This window comes from Primulina huaijiensis, chromosome 8 (assembly GCF_012295235.1).
Source record: "Primulina huaijiensis isolate GDHJ02 chromosome 8, ASM1229523v2, whole genome shotgun sequence".
Classification (NCBI taxonomy): Eukaryota; Viridiplantae; Streptophyta; class Magnoliopsida; order Lamiales; family Gesneriaceae; genus Primulina; species Primulina huaijiensis.
In genome coordinates this window covers 16872508-16893084 of record NC_133313.1, presented here as the reverse complement: position 1 = coordinate 16893084, position 20577 = coordinate 16872508, and the positions used below count along the sequence as shown (strand labels likewise).

At 35.0% G+C, this 20577-nt stretch overlaps 1 protein-coding gene and 1 long non-coding RNA gene across 7 annotated transcripts; one reads left to right on the top strand and one right to left on the bottom strand.

Moving 5' to 3' along the window:
- Positions 1-2996: 2996 nt before the first annotated feature.
- LOC140982464 (uncharacterized) lies at positions 2997-5510 on the top strand. Of its 4 annotated transcripts, none has more exons than XR_012176275.1 (3): positions 2997-3108; positions 3288-4266; positions 4425-5510. It is a non-coding gene; the product is annotated as an uncharacterized lncRNA (long non-coding RNA). The 4 variants fall into 4 exon arrangements; XR_012176277.1 differs by having other exon boundaries at positions 2997-3514; positions 3610-4266; XR_012176276.1 differs by having other exon boundaries at positions 2997-3706; positions 4034-4266.
- A 9194-nt stretch (positions 5511-14704) lies between these two features.
- On the bottom strand, positions 14705-19546 carry LOC140982463 (calcineurin B-like protein 4). 3 transcript variants are annotated; one of them, XM_073448973.1, is made up of 7 exons: positions 19441-19546; positions 19272-19354; positions 19050-19109; positions 18678-18786; positions 15481-15614; positions 15254-15369; positions 14705-14937 (listed from the first exon to the last, which is right to left on the bottom strand). In XM_073448973.1, exons 1-7 carry the CDS (start codon positions 19508-19510, stop codon positions 14871-14873), a joined length of 639 nt encoding a protein of 212 aa, XP_073305074.1. In that variant the 5' UTR covers positions 19511-19546; the 3' UTR covers positions 14705-14870. The 3 variants fall into 3 exon arrangements, with proteins under 3 accessions (XP_073305074.1, XP_073305075.1, XP_073305073.1); XM_073448974.1 differs by having other exon boundaries at positions 19436-19542; XM_073448972.1 differs by having other exon boundaries at positions 19423-19535.
- Between the last annotated feature and the right edge of the window lie 1031 nt (positions 19547-20577).

Here is a 20577-nt window from a genome sequence, read left to right as displayed (position 1 = left end):
GATTCTCCACGAACCATTTCCAGAAATAAGATGTTTCTTCATCTACAATGGTGAATGCTAGCGGTAGAATATGATTTTTCGTATCCAAAGTTTCAACGATCAACATTTTATGCATGTATTTTGTGTATAAATGTGTACCATTGACAATAATAATTTTTCGACAGTGCCAAAATCCATCCATACATTACCTGAATGCCCATAAAACAAAGTTCAACGTCTTTATCGCTTCGGTGTTTGATCTGAGATGCTTCCACTCCACAATTGTTCTCTTATTATATTTGGACATGACACACATATATTTTGGACTTAGTTTCACGAAATTCTCCCATATACCATATGCAATTTCCACCTTGTGTTTCAAACTTCGCCATGCTTTCGGATACGAGATTTGATATCCATATTTATCTTTCTCATTTTCCATAACATACTTAATCTCGTACGAAAGATCACATCGTTCAACTCCCAATAGAGTGTGCCACCATATCACTGTTTTAGTTGTGATAGTATATACCAACATTGATAGATATACGTGTGTGAGGTCCGACATATTTTATTATTTTCCAATAACTCGTTTTCGACTTGAAAGAAGCTCAAAGACCCCATCGACATAGGACCATAGAAGAATCATTTTTGCACCTTAATTTCCACAACATGTATATGCTATCCACGACATGATACTCACACCTAACAACTACAACAAAATAATCCTTCACAGATGCAATCAGATAATTCTTATTCTTAAAAAACATATTTACACATAATCATCCTATCCCCGTATTATAGTAGCTTGTTCGCATTCCAAAAAATACACCGACAAAATCAAGAGACTTTTCCCCAAAAAATTTATTGAAAAATGATGACTGTTCAGAAGTTGCTAAAAATAAATGGTATGATTTTCCTCTGCAAAGTTTCACAAGGTGGTTGACGAGATGATGTCCCTTCATCAGGATTAGCATGTGTATTCACATTTCGTCAGCATTCAATTATTATTATTATTATTATTATTATTATTATTATTCTTCTTCTTCTTCTTCTTCTTCTTCAGAATCGCTATGTGACATTTCCGGTTCATTATCACTCCTAGAAACATCATCATTAGTGACCATATCTGGACAACGAGCCTCGTATCTGAGCCATCATTGATTGTTGCACAATTATGTATTTCTGGATTCCAACTTGCTCTGTCAACATTTAGGCCCCAACCTAGTGTCGTATTTGGCCAACATGCAGCATGATTTGGTTCAGACGAGCCGCTGATATATTGATCCTACGATCCACTTCCATGCTCCAAATATATATTGCTTAGTCCTTCAATGACTTGTGCAACATATGATTTTGGCTCATGAAAACCCCCATATGAAGAAGTACGTACTGAGTTGGTTATTTGAACCCTGAATCAATATGTGTGGAACATATGATTTTGGTTTATCAAAACCAACATGATGATCAACTGGATTTGTTTCCATGTGTAATGCAATATATGCATATTGGTACATTGCATTGTAAAGTCTAAGGTGTCGTCATCAACGAGAGTGACTTGAATTTCATACTAAGATTATCTCTCCATTAATGAATATTTTTCTGAAAACTTCATAGTAAACTTCATTGGATCGATTCCTAACATTTTATGCTAAACTTGAACAAACTCTAACAAAGTGAGAGACCATAATACTCTTATCAATCTAATATAAGGAATACATTATTCGATCGATCTATTCTCGACAATAACATGATCGTCAAAATATAAAAGCACATCAATAACAGCCATTTGGAAAAAGAAATTTCGGATAGAGGGAAAGTTAAAAGAAATTGACAGAATAAATTTAGACTGAATAAGTGTAAGAAAGAAAGAAATACAAAGTAAATAAGTTTAGAAATTGTGAAGATTTTGAATATAACGAAACAAACTAATGAGAGATTTATAGATTTTGAACGCATGAATCATGCACATTCAACGGGAGAATTGCGCTGAAAATAAAGATACAATTGAGGAAATCGCGTCGAGGCAGCGTCCGCTGCTACTTTAAGCAGACACTGCAAAATAATTTTGTTGCATCCGCTATTGCCCATGTCGTTTTGCAGTAATCTTGCAAAACATCACCATCAAAATATTTTTGAAATTAATTTTTTTAAAACTAGTAATAAAAAAACCCGTTTTTGTCACTTTTATTTGCTAGTTATTATTTTTTTTTTGTGAAATTCTCCTTATATAACTCATGCGTCGTATTCTACTTTTATTTGAAGTCGTTTATTGTAAGTTGTACATAAAATGTGAAATTAGTATAGATAAGAAGGTATAAACACCAAGACAGAAGATTATTGAGCTATATATATAATTCACTTCTTTCGTCTTTCCATCACCTTTAAGCGCAAAAAATTCAAATCAAATATTTATTTAATTTTCTCTGTTTTTGGGGATAAACCCAAAAGTAGATTAATAACCAAGAAATTAAATAAAAAGATATCGCACTAAAAAAAGAAAATAATAAGACAGTGCCCCATATTTCACGGAGCACTAAAAATGTCTACAAATGGAGTGATAACCATTCAAAGTGGTCATTAATCCTTCCTCAAAAAAGTTTCGATAGAAATCATGATGTTTTAATGGTGGATAATGAGAATTACTAGGATACAAAATGTTGGGATAAATAATTAAACTTTGTTTATAAAATAATCGAAAATTTGACGTTTGTGTTGTTGTAATGATTTTTGATTTATATCGATATTATAAATTATAACTTTTAATAAAATAATAGTCTTTTGCTCAAAATTCTCAACACAATTTTTAACACACAAAGAATGTCATTGAATATTTTTTTTAAAAAAATAGAAGCTAAGAAAAATTGTTCTAGCTTTACTAATATAAGTAAGGCTGATTATTCGACGACTATCATATCATGTGTCAACTTCTAATTTGTTAAAATGATTTGAAAAAGAAACATACTAACTTAAAATTCAACCAAAAATTTATAGATCACAATAATTCCCATCAAACTTAAAATAAATACATACAAAAAAAATCCAAATTCTTGAAAACAAGTTTCATTCATTGATCTCATCGGCCTACTGGAAGGTTCTGCAATGGAAGGATTCCTGTTGATTATCTCGGTAGTTTAGTGTTCTGTTTCTTTATTATTTTTCTTTTCTTTGGTTTTGTGATTAAAGGTTTAATTACTTGGTTGATCTTCAAAGTTTGGCGTCGGATGCAGCTAGAATTATCTTGGGGTTGGACACATTTATCTATTTTCAGACAAATTTATCTTGGTGTTTTTTTTGCCCATCCCCAGTTTTATGTGACCTATATCACTAAAATGCCCACTTGCTGGATGTTCTTGGGAGGAGATGATGTGGGGTGGAAACTGGAACGAAGATCAATGTTCTTTGCTTCTTCGTGAACGTGAATCTTGAAGATTTGCCTTTTATTCTTGAATCTTTATGAAGTTGGATTGAATTAAAGATTACATGAACTGGAGATTATCGGTCTTATACAATGCTGTGGGATGATTCCAGGAATGTAATGCCTGATTTTTGTCATTCTTTAATCTGACAATTTTTTTTTTTACTTATTTGACTTTAAAAGCATCATCTTGGGCTGCCATTTGTGCCCAGTTATCTAGGGGAGACAGGCTCTGTCGAGGATATGGTCCAAGGTGTCGACTATGCCTCTGCTGGAGCTGGGATCATCTTCTCGAGTGGTTCTGAATTGGTATTTCCGTCAAAAAAGCCATTTAGTATATTTTTTACTTCAACATTGGAGCTGGCATAAGTATTTTAAATAGTGTGACTGAAACTTTGTTGAACATGGTATATTTGACCTTGCTCTTTAACTTCACTGTTTTATGTGTAAGATGCTGTGATTTCTCTTATGAGTAGCAACAAGTGTTCCAACTGTCTTATGTTCATGCACCGATCGGAATGCAGTGCTTGGGCTGCGACGTGGTTTAGAAATTTTGAGTTGGACTATTACAACCACGCAACGGCAGTTGCTTGGTCTCAGAATCTCAATATTATTTGGTTTTGACAACTTCTACAGGGGCAGCATATATCCCTCACTCAGCAAATTCTGCAGGTTATGGATACATCTCAGCAGTTCATTCTTAGTATGGGTGAGGATGCATCATACGATCTTATCTCAAACTCCATGTTCTACATTTCAATCGGAAGCAACGACTATATACACTATTATCTCCGAAATGTATCTAGCGTACAATCTCTGCATCTGCCATGGATTTTCAACCAGCGCGAACGATGAAGCAGGAGATTAAGGTAATAAATTTATATATTTTTAATAAACTACGTGAAGTTTAAAGAATTTACATTCTGATGGGAGGCTTTCTCTACTCGATTCAACGCGGCACCAGATCCATTTGAATGTCATAGAAAAATGAGAGCTATCCTGAATTCAATTTACTCCTATCTTGCAGAATCTCTACAATACAAATGGTAGAAATGTGTTTGTCATGGGACTAGCCCCAATAGGACGTGGGTCATATTACTTGTGGTTGTATCATAGCAAGAATATTGGGGAGTGCGTCATGATGATAAATGACATGATACTAAAGTTCAACTTCGCCATGAGATTAATAGTCGATGAACTTAACCACGAACTTCCTGAAGCCAATGTGATCTTTTGTGATGCATTTGTGGGCTCTATGGACATCATAAATAATCACAACCGTTGCGGTAAGAATTCTTGATCCTTTTTTTTGAGCAAAAGAATTCTTGATATCATTTCCACGAACAAGTTGTCGCAACATTTTATCGAATGCTATTTATATGAGCCCTTTATAGGATTTAGTCTCACGACTGATGCATGCTGTGGCTTTGGAAAATACAACGGGTGGATAATGTGCATTTCCTGTTAGAGTAGAAGCCCTGCAAGCCAACGGTTGGCTAGGGAATTTATTTACTCAAGTGTAATAAACAATCTTTATTTTAATATAATTTAAATTTTCATGGTTTCAGTTTACTTTATCTGTATACCCATGCAATCAGCATAGATAAAGTTCTTGATTATACTTTAATACAAATGAATCGTAATTCGATGTTGAAACTCATTTGTAAACACTGTATAATCTAAATTCGTTCCTAGTCGATTCAGCCGCCTAAAACATGGATAAAAGTCGCTTGAGCTCGAAACTAGCATCTGTGATGTTGTGTACCGCGTTTCTTGGTAAGGGCATAGAGATGTCCAAACATGCAGATGGGTAGTCATATGATGATTATACCGAACAACCCTCCCTCGGACTTTCCAAGTGGTTATCATTCATCGAGAGGATAAGTTCGTGGCTATGATTGTACACCATTAGTCCTTACGACCCGGGACAACACTGAGGATCTATATGCTAAGGCTGTGCTTTGACTCGTTTACCGACTCTAGGAGAGTCATCAGGTGGCGAGGTTGGGTACAGTTGCGACACATGTAGGAGCCAGTGCATTGTAGTCGGGAATTCACCGCTCACCTACGGGTGTGGATATCCTATGTGATCTGATGAAGTAATAGTGCATGGAATCTCTGGCCAGAGTATGAGATGTACATTGGAGAAAGAGTTTTCCAAATAGTACACGCGATGCCGCTATTATATGTGTCACATAGTTATCGAATTAATATGCAACTCTCGTGAACCAATGGTTGCAGATTCGATCGGGATATATGAGATGAAGGGATCGTAATGTACGTTAATCATAATCGACTGGTTTTTGTAGGCACTATCAGTGATACCTAAGGGATCACGGGGCGATGCTACTAGACGCTCTTACCATGATCCGATGGGTGCAATCAGAAATGAGTTCTGACATTCTTGATCAAGGTGTTGATGAGAAGAATGGGGCTAACTAGGGTAAGCCCGAATAAGAATAAATATTATTCTGAATCACAAAGAGTTGTGAACCCACGGCTAGCTGTATCCCTGAATCATTGAGGGTCACACAAGCACTGGTTTACTTGTTCCCGTTGAGATAATAAATTCAAGGAGTTGAATTTATAGAAAACGTTGAGATAATGAATTCAATGAGTTGAATTTATAAGAAATAAGTTTGATATGATCAATCGATAAGCTTATAAATAAAGTTTATAAAATCTTATAGAAATTTTGAGAGCAAGACTGTTAAGACAGTCAAAGGAGTACACCTGTTGGTGATCTCGAAATTAAAGTGTGCATCATAATAACAAATAAGTTGAATTTCTCACATCGATGATATTGGATCGTCGATCGGGATTATGATGAGATTAATATAATGTGAGCATGAATCATGAGCTTGTAAGAGTATAAGCTCATCATACAAATTTATTAAAGTTCAAATGGGCTTTAATAATCAAATTATATTTTAATTGAGTTAAAATATAACCCATTAAGTTTTTATTAAATATGGTATTGATTTATGTAATATGGAGATATTCATGATACCATAATTTAGAAACTTGCACACAAAGTAAAATAATATTAATGCATGATATTCTCAGAATATGTGCATTAAAGATTCGAGATTGGCTAATGTATATGGCATGCAATTAGAATCCATAATTATTTAATTAATCTGATTAATTAAGTAAAGGTTGGATTAGAAAATAATTAAGGATTTTATTATTCTTATTTTGCACAAGAATCTTTCGAAATTTTCTTGAAAATTTTGTAAGGCATGACCGAAGCTTTGAAATAGAGGTCCAATAGAGGGGACCGAAGATTTGGCAAGGAATAAGAATATTTCATTAACACAATGAATTGGATTAATTAAGTTAATGAATATTTAGTATTAAAATAAGGATTTCTTATCCTTATTTAAAAAGCATGCATTCGGCAATCTTAAGGTGAAGAACAAAATATCGGCGATTAAAATTCTTTCACAGGCAGCTCTCGAAAATTCCTTCTCTATTGCAAGAAAAATTCGGTCACTCCTAGTTTGAGAGTTGTGTCGATTTTTAGTGCAATATTTTTACGAAAAAGTTCTTCTAAATTTCTAATGCAATTTAGAAGAGGAACAAATATTCCAGTCGTGGATCGGATTAGGAGATTTGAAGAAAGTTCGAAGGGATTTACAACAAGAGCTACATCCGCTAATACCGGATTAGTTGGTGCAAAGTGAATTTTCACTAAAGGTATATTTACTAAACATCCTATGAATGTTTTGATTTTGAAAACCATACGAACACTCAATCAAATATATTTTGATTGTCAAAATAAAATAAAAATTTTAAAAGTTCCGCTGCGTTTGGGCATGTAGAAAACCAAGATCCAACAGTGGTATCAGAGCCAAGGTTTTTCGAAATCGTATGGTTTTGATATTGAATAATTTGTTTCTAACCACACAAATTTTTTTTTTTCAGAAAATTGTAGCACCATAAAAATTATTCTTTCCAGAAATTAAAAAAAAAAATAGACTGCCCGGAATTGTTCCGGGCAGCCGCGTGCGCGCGCAGAGGCCGCGCGCGAGAGCTGTGCGGAGCGTCCGCACAGCGAGCGGCGGCTGCGCGCGCTAGTGCTGTGCGGAGCGTCCGCACAGCGCGCGGCGGATGCGTGCATTCCGCACGCGGCGCGCACAGTGGGCCGCTGCGCGCACAGGTTGGTCCCAACCCGCGCTGCCCGGGAGTGTCTCGGGAACCGTGCTGGATGATGGGCTTGAATTGTTTGGGCCTAGGGTGCAATTTTCTGATTTTTCAAATTTTTGGGCAAAATTGATATTTTTTGAAAATTGGTTTAATTTTTGTTTTGAAAAATTAAATTTTGTAAAATTAATAATTTTCTTGTAAAATCTATAATTAGAATATGATTTTAATTATTTATGGTAAAAATGAGTTTTACAAGAAATCAATTATTATTGAATTAATTGGAAATTAAATAAAGGTGTTTATTTAATTTATTAAATTCTTTAATAATTGTGGTGGTTAGTGATAAATTATTAGATATATGATTTATCAGTTAATTAAATTTGTTTAATTAATTGATGTTAATATTTGATATTAAATGCATGAAGGATGATCGAGAGCTTTGACCAATGTGTTAGGTGTATGTTAGGATATTTTACTGTTTTATTCATTTTGTTAATATTTCATATTATTAAAGTGAGCCTGGTTTATGGCCCGTTCCCACCCCCATGAGATGTATCCCTTATGTGCCATGACTATTTAAATGTAATTTTTAGAAATAGTAGGAGATCAAGGCTGGACGATGGTGGACCCGATGCACAAGATGAAGACATGTAAAATATTGGAAGCTCTTGTAATAGTTGCATTTGCATCTCTGCATTCACCTAGGTTTTGGACCTGGATCCATGTCTGGCTCACATGGATCTAATAGTGTTGGCGATCGATCATCCTTATTTATTTATTGTTGAATGTCATATTATGATATATGCGATATATAATAGTATGCATGTATGTATATTATTAAATAATATAGTTGCATGAATCCGGCAAGCATACAAACATGGCACGCGTTTTTATAAAATAAAATGATGAGACAATTTTAAAATTAAAATCCCTCATTTTGAATATGATTCAAAATTTATATCAAACCGTAAAAGTAAAAATTAAAAGTGTTTAATTTTTCCTTGCCTTCCATCAACCGTGGTTGCATGTTGATCGCTACCCGCGGGCAGTGTCTAGCTCATATTATTGGGGAGGCCTGGACGCCGGAAAGCTGTGATTTTCACTGGAAATATGATGTGAATTGAGTGGAACTCCCATGACTTCGGTTCATATTATTGGGGGAACTCATGGCGACCGTCTACTACAATTCAATATTGATGGGTCGGTTTGACACGCGAAAATAAACGGCGTCATATTATTGGGTCCTTATTAAACGTGAGGCAAAACACGCGGAGGTTGCATAGGGATGCAATTGGACTCTACCTTTTAGAAATTATAATTGGCTGATATTATTCGGGATTATAATTGGCTAATTGGACTCTACGTGCCCACTAAGGAAATACGATTTCCCTTTTTCATCAGAGTGTGGTGGAAATGTCAAAATAGTAGGAGGGAAATTTATAAAATAAAAATACATATTTTATATCTTAAAATTATTTTAAAATAATCAGCAACCATTATTCTGTTTCCATATCAGTATATTTTCGATTTCGTCACATAATCCAATTTTGTTATTAAGAAGCTAATCGAATCTAATTTTCAAGACCGGTTGGGAAAATTATTCTAAATTCGGAGAAAATGACATACACACAAGAGTCAGTCCTGCTGAACTGACAAAGCATGCAAGATGGTAGGACCATAGTAGGCAAGCTAAAGTGTCACATGCTCGCTTCTATGTCAAATGAGCTGTATGGACAGTTTGAGGAAATGTTGAATGCTGCTGACATTCGAATACACATGCAAGAGTTGCATGGTGCATGAAACTAGTACAATGATGCACACCATTTTTAAAAGCTCATGACTACACGCATGCAAGATGGGGCTCTGGCCCATGAGCGCGGTGTACATATGACTGGGCTTATTGAGAATGTGGTGGGCCTGGAATATGTGATTCCTAACGAGTTACTTGATGACATTAAATTGTTGTCTTTCTCTTCCTCATTTGACGGGGTTATGGTGAACTTCAACTTGAATAAGATAGATGATAGCCTTGAAGAGCTAGTCAATACGCTTATAACTTATGAGATCACCATAAAACATGAAATTGTTGTTTTTCTAATGGGCCTCTCGTCAGACGAAAAATGACCCACAAGGTAAGGGAAAGAAATGTTCTGTCCCTCACAAGAAAAAACAAACCCAATAAGAGGCAAACTATGGAAGACACTTAAAGGTCCCACAAAGCCCGATAAGTCAGAACATATTTGTTTTCACTGAAAGAAGAATGGATATAAGAAATTATCTGGGCCAAAAATGTTTTGGCAATGATAAATGAATATCCGAAGTAAACAGGATTTCAACAACAAACAAAAGAAAATTAGAAGATCCAAATCACGCACAAATATGGCACGCTAGACTATGTCATATTTCTCAAAGAAGGATGCACAAGCTAGTGGGAGAAGGCATGTTTGACTTGTCAGACATAAATTCCATACCTACTTGTAAGCCCTGTCTAAAAAGAAAAATGACCAAGACTCCATTCGATGGAAACGTGGAACGTGCGGATGGGCTACCGATTTGATCCATACAGACGTTTGTGGCCCGCTAAATGTTAGCACAATATTTGGCCAATCCTACTTCATTACCTTTACTGATAACCATTCGAGGTATAGGTATGTTTATGTTTATGAAACACAAATCTGAAGCATTTGAAAGGTTCAAAGAATTCAGATCTGAAGTAGGAAAACAGCTAGAAAGAAGTATTAAGACACTTCGATCTGATCAAGATGGAGAATACTTGAGTGCTGAATTTTTGGGTTATCTAAAAGAGAATGAGATTCTATCACAGTGGAATCCACCAGCAACACCACAATTGAATGTTGTTTCTGAACGTCGAAATTGAACCTTGATGGACATGGTTCGATCTATGATGAGATTCACTGAATTGCCTAAGTTTTGGGGCTTTGCGCTTGAAACTGCGGCAATATTGTTGAATAATGTCCATATTAAAGCAGTGGATAAAACACCATATGAGATATGGATGGGAAAAAACTCCCAAATATTCTTACATGAGAATATTGGGATGTCCTGCTTACGTGAAGCAGACAGTGGGAGACAAATTGGATAGTAAATCCACTTTGTGCTACTTTATAGGATATCCAAAGAATTCTGTTGGATATTATTTCTATCATCTCAATGAAGCAAAAGTGTTTCTTTCAAGAAATACCACCTTTTTGGAAAATGAATTTCTATTAGATAGAAAAAGCAAGATGATAGAACTTAAAGAAATTCAAGATACTCCATCAACTATAGAAGTTGAATCCATTTCCCCAACAACCAGTAGTTGAAGTACACGTTCCTAGAAGGTCTGATAGGGTTATCAGACCGCCTGCAAGATACACGCTTCTTCATGAACAAGGCCATGATGAGCCTTGTGTCAGAGATCAATATATGGTCTCAAGCAGGCGTCAAGGAGTTGGAACCTCAGATTTGATAGCACTATCAAAGAGTTTGGTTTTGCTAAGAATCCTGAGGAACCATGTGTGTACAAGAAAGTTAGTGGGAGTGCAGTGACATTCTTAATACTTTATGTTGATGACATTCTACTCATTGGGAATGATGTAAGATTAATGCAATCAACTAAAGTATGATTAGCAAGTAAATTCTCCATGAAAGACATGGGTGAAGCATCCTATGTATTGGGAATACAAATCTATAGAGATAGATAAAAAATGATACTGGGGCTCACCCAAACCACTTATGTCGATACCATTCTGAAGTGATTCTCTATGAAAGAGTCCAAGAGAGGATACATACCAATGTTTCATGGTGTTACTCTATCTAAAGCTATGTGTCCCAAAACTGATGATGAGATAGAGATGATGACACGTATTCCATATGCGTCAGCAATTGGTAGTATCATGTATGGTATGGTATAGACACGTCCTGATGTTGCTTACGCTCTGAGTGTTACAAGCAGATATCAGGCGAACCCTGGTCCAATGTATTGGAAGGGCGTGAAAGACATTCTTAAGTACTTAAGAAGGACTAAGAACTTGTTCATGGTCTGTGGGGTTGGAGAATTTAAATTGGAAGGCTACACTGATTCTAGCTTCCAATGTGACGTAGATGATTCGAAATCGACTTCTAGTTTTGTATTTATGCTAAATGGTGCGGGTGTCTCGTGGAAAATTTCCAGGCAAGACACCGTTGCGGATTCCACTACTGAAGCTGAATACATTGTTGCATCTGATGCAGCCAAAGAGGCAGTTTGGATGAGGAATTTTGTCCAAGAGTTGGACGTTATTCCTAATAGAGTTGATCCAGTCTCGGTGTACTGCGACAACACTGGTGCCGTTGTGCAAGTAAAGGAACCAAGGTCTCATCAAAGATCCAAACATATACTGAGAAAGTTCCACATCATCCGGGCGATTGTGAGAAGAGGAGATATATCAGTCGAAAATTCCCCTCTGCAGATAATGTTGCTGATCCACTTACAAAGCCCTTGCCAGGACCATTGTTTGGGAAGCATCGCGAAGCATTGAGATTAAAGTTATGGGTAGTTGGCTCTAGGGCAAGTGGGAGATTGTTAGAGTAGATGCCCTGCAAGCCAACGGTTGGCTAGGGAATTTATTTACTCAAGTGTAATAAACAATCTTTATTTTAATATAATTTAACTTTTCATGGTTTCAGTTTACTTTATCTGTATACCCATGCAATCAGCATAGATAAAGTCCTTGATTATACTTTAATACAAATGAATCGTAATTCGATGTTGAAACTCATTTGTAAACACTGTATAATCTAAATTCGTTCCTAGTCGATTCAGCCGCCTAAAACATGGATAAAGGTCGCTTGAGCTCGAGACTAGCATCTGTGATGTTGTGTACCGCGTTTCTTGGTAAGGGTATAGAGATGTCCAAACATGCAGATGTGTAGTCATATGATGATTATACCGAACAACCCTCCCTCGGACTTTCCAAGTGGTTATCATTCATCGAGAGGATAAGTCCGTGGTTATGATTGTACACCATTAGTCCTTACGACCCGGGACAACACTGAGGCTCTATATGCTAGGGCTGTGCTTTGACTCGTTTACCGACTCCAGGAGGGTCATCAGGTGGCGAGGTTGGGTACAGTTGTGACACATGTAGGAGCCAGTGCATTGTAGTCGGGAATTCACCGCTCACCTACGGGTGTGGATATCCTATGTGATCTGATGAAGTAATAGTGCATGGAATCTCTGGTCAGAGTATGAGATGTACGTTGGAGAAAGAGTTTTCCAAATAGTACACGCGATGCCACTATTATATGTGTCACATAGTTATCGAATTAATATGCAACTCTCGTGAACCAATGGTTGCAGATTCGATCGGGATATATGAGATGAAGGGACCGTACTGTACGTTAATCATAATCGACTGGTTCTTGTAGACACTATCAGTGATACCTAGGGGATCATGGGGTGATGCTACTAGATGCTCTTACCATGATCCGATGGGTGCAATCAGAAATGAGTTCTGACATTCTTGATCAAGGTGCGAATAAGAATAAATGTTATTCTGATTCACAAAGAGTTGTGAACCCACGGCTAGCTGTATCCCTGAACCATTGAGGGTCACACACGCACTGGTTTACTTGTTCCCGTTGAGATAATAAATTCAAGAAGTTGAATTTATAGAAAACGTTGAGATAATGAATTCAATGAGTTGAGTTTATAAGAAATAAGTTTGATATGATCAATCGATAAGCTTATAAATAAAGTTTATAAAAGCTTATAGAAATTTTGAGAGCATGACTGTTAAGACAGTCAAAGGAGTACACCTGTTGGTGATCTCGAAATTAAAGTGTGCATCATAAAAACAAATAAGTTGAATTTGTCACATCGATGATATTGGATCGTCGATCGGGATTATGATGAGATTAATATAATGGGAGTATGAATCATGAGCTTGTAAGAGTATAAGCTCATCATGCAAATTTATTAAAGTTCAGATGAGTTTTAATAATCAAATTATATTTTAATTGAGTTAAAATATAACCCATTAAGTTTTTATTAAATATGGTATTGATTTATGTAATATGGAGATATTCATGATACCATAATTTAGAAACTTGCACACAAAGTAAAATAATATTAATGCATGATATTCTCAGAATATGTGCATTAAAGATTCGAAATTGTCTAATGTATATGGCATGCAATTAGAATCCATAATTATTTAATTAATATGATTAATTAAGTAAAGGTTGGATTAGAAAATAATTAAGGATTTTACTATTCTTATTTTGCACAAGAATCTTTCGAAATTTTCTTGAAAATTTTGCAAGGCATGACCGAAGCTTTGAAATAGAGGTCCAATAGAGGGGACCGAAGATTTGGCAAGGAATAAGAATATTTCATTAACACAATGAATTGGATTAATTAAGTTAATGAATAATTAGTATTAAAATAAGGATTTCTTATCCTTATTTAAAAAGCATGCATTCGGCAATCTTAAGGTGAAGAACAAAATTTCGGAGATTAAAATTCTTTCACAGGCAGCTCTCGAAAATTCCTTCTCTATTGCAAGAAAAATTCAGTCACTCCTAGTTTGAGAGTTGTGTCGATTTTTAGTGCAATATCTCTACGGAAAAGTTCTTCTAAATTTCTAGTGCAATTTAGAAGAGGAACAAATATTCCAGTCGTGGACCGGATTAGGAGATTTGAAGAAAGTTCGAAGGGATTTACAACAAGAGCTACATCCGCTAATACCGGATTAGTTGGTGCAAAGTGAATTTTCACTAAAGGTATATTTACTAAACATCCTATGAATATTTTGATTTTGAAAACCATACGAACGCTCAATCAAATATATTTTGATTGTCAAAATAAAATAAAAATTTTAAAAGTTCCGCTGCGTTTGGGCGTCTAGAAAACCGAGATCCAACATTTCTCCCGATATGGCTTGCAGTAATGCTTCTAGTCATATTTGGTGGGACAAATTTCATCAGACGGTATACCGTCAATGAGATCCTAGCAGACAACGTCTAGTCCAGGGTGCACATAAGCATGTGCTACCCCATGAATTTGCAGGACTTGTTAGACAAAACAGCTAAGAGATGATCCCAAAAAGTCGACTCAAACATTGTAGATCTTAAATTCTTGAGATAATGATTTCTTCTGTACAGATCATACAAAGATGGGATAGTGAAGAACTTATTGATGCAAATGAGAAGTATGTTAACACTTCTTGGATTTATAAGCTTAGCAAGTTTGTGCTTCATTTACTAATGTACATTGAAACGATGTAAGTAGAAAAAAGTCTGCACATTTTACACTATGACTAGTTAGTGATCAGTTGAAAAGCTAGTCGACAATTTCCTCTTCCTTTTCTGATCTCAACACAAAACTAGGAAATGCAGTTGTCAAGTCCCTGAAATGGAAAAGAATACAATCTGTTAGCCGCACCTCAAATCAAAACAACCTTCTGAAATTAAACCGTTGCCAATTCGAACAATTTATGGATCTAGAGCTAGGTGATTTGTGACAACACTGGATTTGTCGTGGAAGAAGACGAAGATTTTGAACTTTATGACTACTCGATATATATGTGCATGTTTCGAATCTTAAACTTGGGAGATTTTTGAGATTGGCTAATGGTTTTTCAGGAAAAAAATCCTTGACTTATGCACACACAAGATGTGTTTGGATTTGTTAATTAATTAACTATGGTTGAGATCAAGAGTTACTTTAAGTAAGGAACTGTCATCATGTTCTCTAACAAGGATGGTTTCCGAGCAACGAAATCTTTCCACTCTTCTATGTCTATCTTGCCGTCTCTTTCTGAATCTGCTTCCTCGAATGTCTGCACAAAATATAGCAAGTTCTAACTTTGTTTATTTTCATTCTCCCCCTGTAAAATATCCAAAAGGCCTTACATAAATAACAAAAGAGAATAATTGACAGGTTCCCACGCCTTATCTATTATGGCTTCAATAATATCATCAGATAGGATCAAGCTTGACTCAGCAAGAAATTCTGCGATCATCTTCTTTACCCCTTCTTTTTGGATGAAGCTAGTGTTCCCAATGTCGTGTATCTTAAATGCGACTGTAATATTAGCAAGAAAAATCAGTTCTTGAAACCGTGCCTTATCATGTGGAAGGAAACGTGATTTGTATTGCAAGACATAAATTTATTTCCTAAATTATTTTCCTTCTTGATAAGATTTTGCATAGTAATTTTGCCATTCTAGAATGTTAAATTTCTTAAACTCTAGATTTGATATTTAATATTTAAAAGAATTTCTATTAAGATCAACACAAGTCTATATATATTGAAGAATAGTTGATGCAAGAGGCGATGCGAGAGTATAGACCAGAGAGAAGCGAGACAATCAATGCACGGGAGAATTTTCAGAAGAACTAGCAAAGACGAAACATTATAATTATACTGTGTTGCTAAGTGTTGAAGACATTTGAAGACAACACTTGTGAAAGTGTTAAATGGAGATTTTGTTTTGTTGCTCCAATTGTCAGCACATTGTTTTGCATTTTATGGTTTCATTTTAAATCTGATTATTTGTTTTAGGATGCAATTTGTTTTCTCAACTTGTTGAGAAAATTAGTTTTTCATTGAATCACATGTATTGATTTTATAAACTGACTTTATGTTTTCTATTGATTATTTTATCATGAGGTATCGCGCAAGTATTTATACTTATGTTAATTATTATGGTAAATTTTTTGGGAAATAATTATGCTTGATTATTGCCTTTGTTAGACCGATATTTTCCTAATATTTTAATATTTCACCCGTTAACATTTTGTTATCATTGGTGAGTTTTGTGTAATCTGTTAGGTGATGAAAGGCTACTCTTAAGCGAATTTTTGTTACCGTTGATCGGACTGTTGTTTACCCATTGCCTATTAATTTTCACTGATCCATATTCTTTTCTATATTATCTGCTCAAATAATTATTGAATTATGATTAACTATGTGTCAAATTCTCTCTCGACTCTTCTCACTATCTCCAAACTTAACAATGGCTGGAAAGATTGACTCCCACGGTATTCGAAGTGAGATGAGTTACAAGGAGAATGTTGCCCCCCAGTGTGACAACACCAGAAAGAGAAACTCATACATCAGCTTTGGAAATTGTTCATGCACCAAAGATTCCTACTCTCCTTTAAACAATTGTTCCAAGTGACCCCGAGAATGAGATTGATGTTGAAAATCTTCCCGATTTTTCTGTATTGAACAAGTGTTTCTACCACCACCCCAGTTCTATGTTCCAAAGCCGGATACAACCTTGACTTCACTTCGTCCAAGAGATTTCATCAGAAGGGCGAATCATCTACAAGACCATCATTGGATAACATAGAATACACGTCTAGTGACGATTCATATAATGTTGATCAATAAATTTCCAGCACATCCAAACAGGGTTTCTGCCGCAAATCTGACATATTTTTACTCTATTCTTCAAAAAATGTTATATGCAATTGGACTCCTTCAACAAACTATACAGTGGTGACGAGACCGCAAACCTTGGTTTTATTTTCCATTGGTACTCAAGGTACCTTTAATTTTTGGAAATTTGTATTCAAAACAGTGCTTCAATTTGCTGAGGGATGATTCAAGTCGTTAAAACAACCATTTCTCTCATTGATTTATTGGATCCTTGAGTCTCAGTGGTTCGTTAGGTACATTGATGATCCTATATATGTATGATGTAAGAGATCTACTGAAGATTGTCCCTGCCATGTTCAAGGGTAATCGGAAGATAGACCTACCCTGATATGATGGTGCCCCAGATGCTGGCAACACGGCCTCAGCACATGACTTCATAATGATCACTCCAGCACTTTCCAAGCCCAAATTGACTTTACCCTCAAAAAAATTGTTCAAGCCAAAGAACTGATCATTCACTATGAAGATCAAGTGGCTTATTACAGACTTTTATTGGATGTGACTGTCCATTTTGAACAAAAAAAGGAGATAGTAGTGGTGTACAAACTTCTGAAGCAGTACGATCAGGAACAAAAGAAAGTTCAAACACTGAAGACGAAGCTTACGAAACTGCTAACACTGATAGCGATCACTGATTTTATTTTATCATTTTATCCTCTCCGAGTATTTCTAACACTGACATCGATCAATGATTTTATTTTATCATTTTATCTGCTCTGAGTTTGTTTAGTTTTGAGCTCTATCCCGTGTTGTCAACATTGCAAACAACACTCAATCTAACATGATCTTATTCAGGGGGAGATATGTTTTCCAATTCAAGGGGAGCTAAATGGAGTTGCCTTGACTTGCATAGACTTGTTTGTGTTTATTTTGTTCAGAAAAAGGAAAAATGGGAAGATTGAAAGGAAACGTGACTTGCCTTGCAAGACACAAATTTATCTCCTAATTATTTTTCTTCTTGATAAGATTTTGCATAGGAATTTTGTCTTTCTAGAATATTGAGTTTCTTAAACTTTAGATTTGATCTTTAATATTTAAAAGAATTTGTTTCATAATGAAATATTGTTTTCCTTTATCTTATAGGAACTTATTGAAAGAATTCTATCCATATCGGTATATATTAAAAAATATTTGATGCAAGAGGCGATGCGAGAATACATACTAGAGAGAAGCGAGACAAGCAATAGACGAGAGAATAGTCAGAAGAACTCGCAAAGCCGAAGCATCGTAATTATATTGTGTTGCCGTTGAGTATTGGAGACATTTGAAGATAATACTTGTGAAAGTGTTGAGTGAAGATTTCGTTTTGTTGATCCAATTTTCGACACGTTGTTTTACATTCATTGGTTTCGTTTTAAATATGATTATTTGTTTTAAGATGCAGTTTGTTTTCTCAACTTGTTGAGGAAATTAGTTTTTCTTTGAATCACTAGTATTTGTTTTGTAAACTGACTTTACGTTTTCTATTGATTATTTTGGCTATAGTCATCGCATCCTTGTGCATAATTATCAGTGTTATTTTAATTAAGTTAATTATTTGTGTGTTTTATTATTCCGTTGCATGTTGTCATAAGATGTCATAACATCTTATACAACATTTATATTTGACACACACAATTCTTGCTTTTATGTTAAACAAAATTCTTTCAATATGCGCCCATTCTAGTGTAAGAAAATTTAACAAGGAAACACGGGTCGTACAAATGACTTTCTCTTCTTGAGGTGTATCGGGATGGAATATGCTCAAAGATCTGACGAATTCTCCAAAATCTATCACGCCATCGTGTTTCGAGTCAAACAAGTCGAACATCTGTTGAACCAGAAACAACACAGGGACATGTCTGTATGTACGTATTCAAAGAACATAAAACAACGCCCCAGGCCAGACAGTATTCTTGAGCTAATACAGCCATCTTAAATATGTATCTCTTACATGTCATTTGTCAAGAAATTTAAAATATTTATATATATTTTATGTATTGTATATTTATTGGTTTCTCCCACTAAATGTTTTGCATTTTAATTTCGCACTTCATTATCAAAGCCAATGTCTATTATTGATGGCTTACGTACCCTTTGTGCCAAAAGAGAGCGCTTCTCGTTATTTCTGAACAATCCAAGCTGAAACTCCTCCTGCAACAAATGCTAATTGAGTTTATTGATTTCTAGTGAAATTTGGATGGATCCAACATAATTATTGAATAGTCCAACGTTTAATTATGCTATACGAGATGTATTTTACTCAACCTATCTGCAGTTGATTAAGCAGCAAAGTCAAAAAAACAGATGGTTTACCCTATTAATGAATCCATCATCAACTATAGAGCTACTCAGTTTCCTAAACAGCTCGTCCAAAGATTTCACCTCTTCCACGGTAACTGCAAAGTTAACAAACGAACCCGTGAATCCAACGTTTCAAATCTAATCAATCTGAACACAACCTAACCTTTATTTAGTACCATACATCTTGTTTGGGATGCAAGAATGGATGGATCTTCGAATGCTTGCCTTTGCTTCATGCAAACACACCCCATGTTTATATAGTAATTAGGTAGAGACTTCTTTTCTGATTTTTTAAGATGGTCTTAATTTGTAAAATGATGGGTTTAATTTATACAAAAGGATAGAATTCAATGATCATGCGTTTGTCCCGTGCTGTGAACTGCAAGTTTCGTAATGCTAAACAACTCCACTTTTGTTTTTTTTTTTAAAAAAAAATAATAATAATAGATACCACGTATATTGCTGAATGATCACAATCTCATTAAGTATAAACGTTGAAATACAACATATGTAAGGGAAAATTAGAGCTAAATTATTTCATCTTAATTAAATAGATAATTACTTTTCCATGTACACGAGTTCATGTCTGCCATTTCTTGATCATAGATTTTCTTGGTCGATTTTAAGAAAATATCAAGATGACGGGTGATCCAATATCATGTTATAAAGCATGCACTGCTTTATATATATATATATAAATTCGTGCTAAAATTTCCTGAAATAATAATAGTAAAAATTTTGTTTCCATTGAGAATAATATGCACTCCGTCGCCTGCACGATCGTTCCGGTCTGCGAATATTAAATAATTCCAAATGAAGAATATATTCAAAACTTGAAGAATATGTGAAGTCAGTAGTCATGTCAACATATAGTTTGCATCTGAGTCGTCTTCCTTAACCAGTACTGGTGGAACATGCATGGTTCCTTCTGTCTTTGTTTTTAGGAAAAGAAAAAGAAAAAAGACGAACGGTGTCTAACAATCGAACTTTTCTTTTAGAACATGCATGGCAAATCTCTTATTTAAAAAATGAGATTTGAGAGTCGATATCATATACAAAAAAAGAGAATTGAAACTCAAGTCGAATAATTTGAAAGATAGATCACCTTTAAATGATGAACCGATCAACCAATTTTTTTTTTAAAAAGAATTCTTTATTTGTAAAATATCAGGTAATTTATCGTTCAAAAAAATTAGTACTCTTTTTATTATTTTTATTAAAAAATTATTTATTTAAACATGTGTTTAGTTTTCGAAAAACTTTCTATAAATCCATCTGAGCCACTCGATCGTAAGTGAAAATGATGTGTCAAAGATAA

Excerpts from the sequence above, each read along its gene's own strand:
- LOC140982463 (XM_073448972.1), bottom strand. The coding sequence starts at position 19,510 with ATGGGGTGTGTTTGCATGAAGCAAAGGCAAGCATTCGAAGATCCATCC. Across the intron at positions 18,787-19,049 it reads GCTCTCTTTTGGCACAAAGG|ATGTTCGACTTGTTTGACTC; the intron begins GTACGTAAGCCA and ends CTGGTTCAACAG. Across the intron at positions 14,938-15,253 it reads ATGACAGTTCCTTACTTAAA|GGACTTGACAACTGCATTTC; the intron begins GTAACTCTTGAT and ends TTTCCATTTCAG.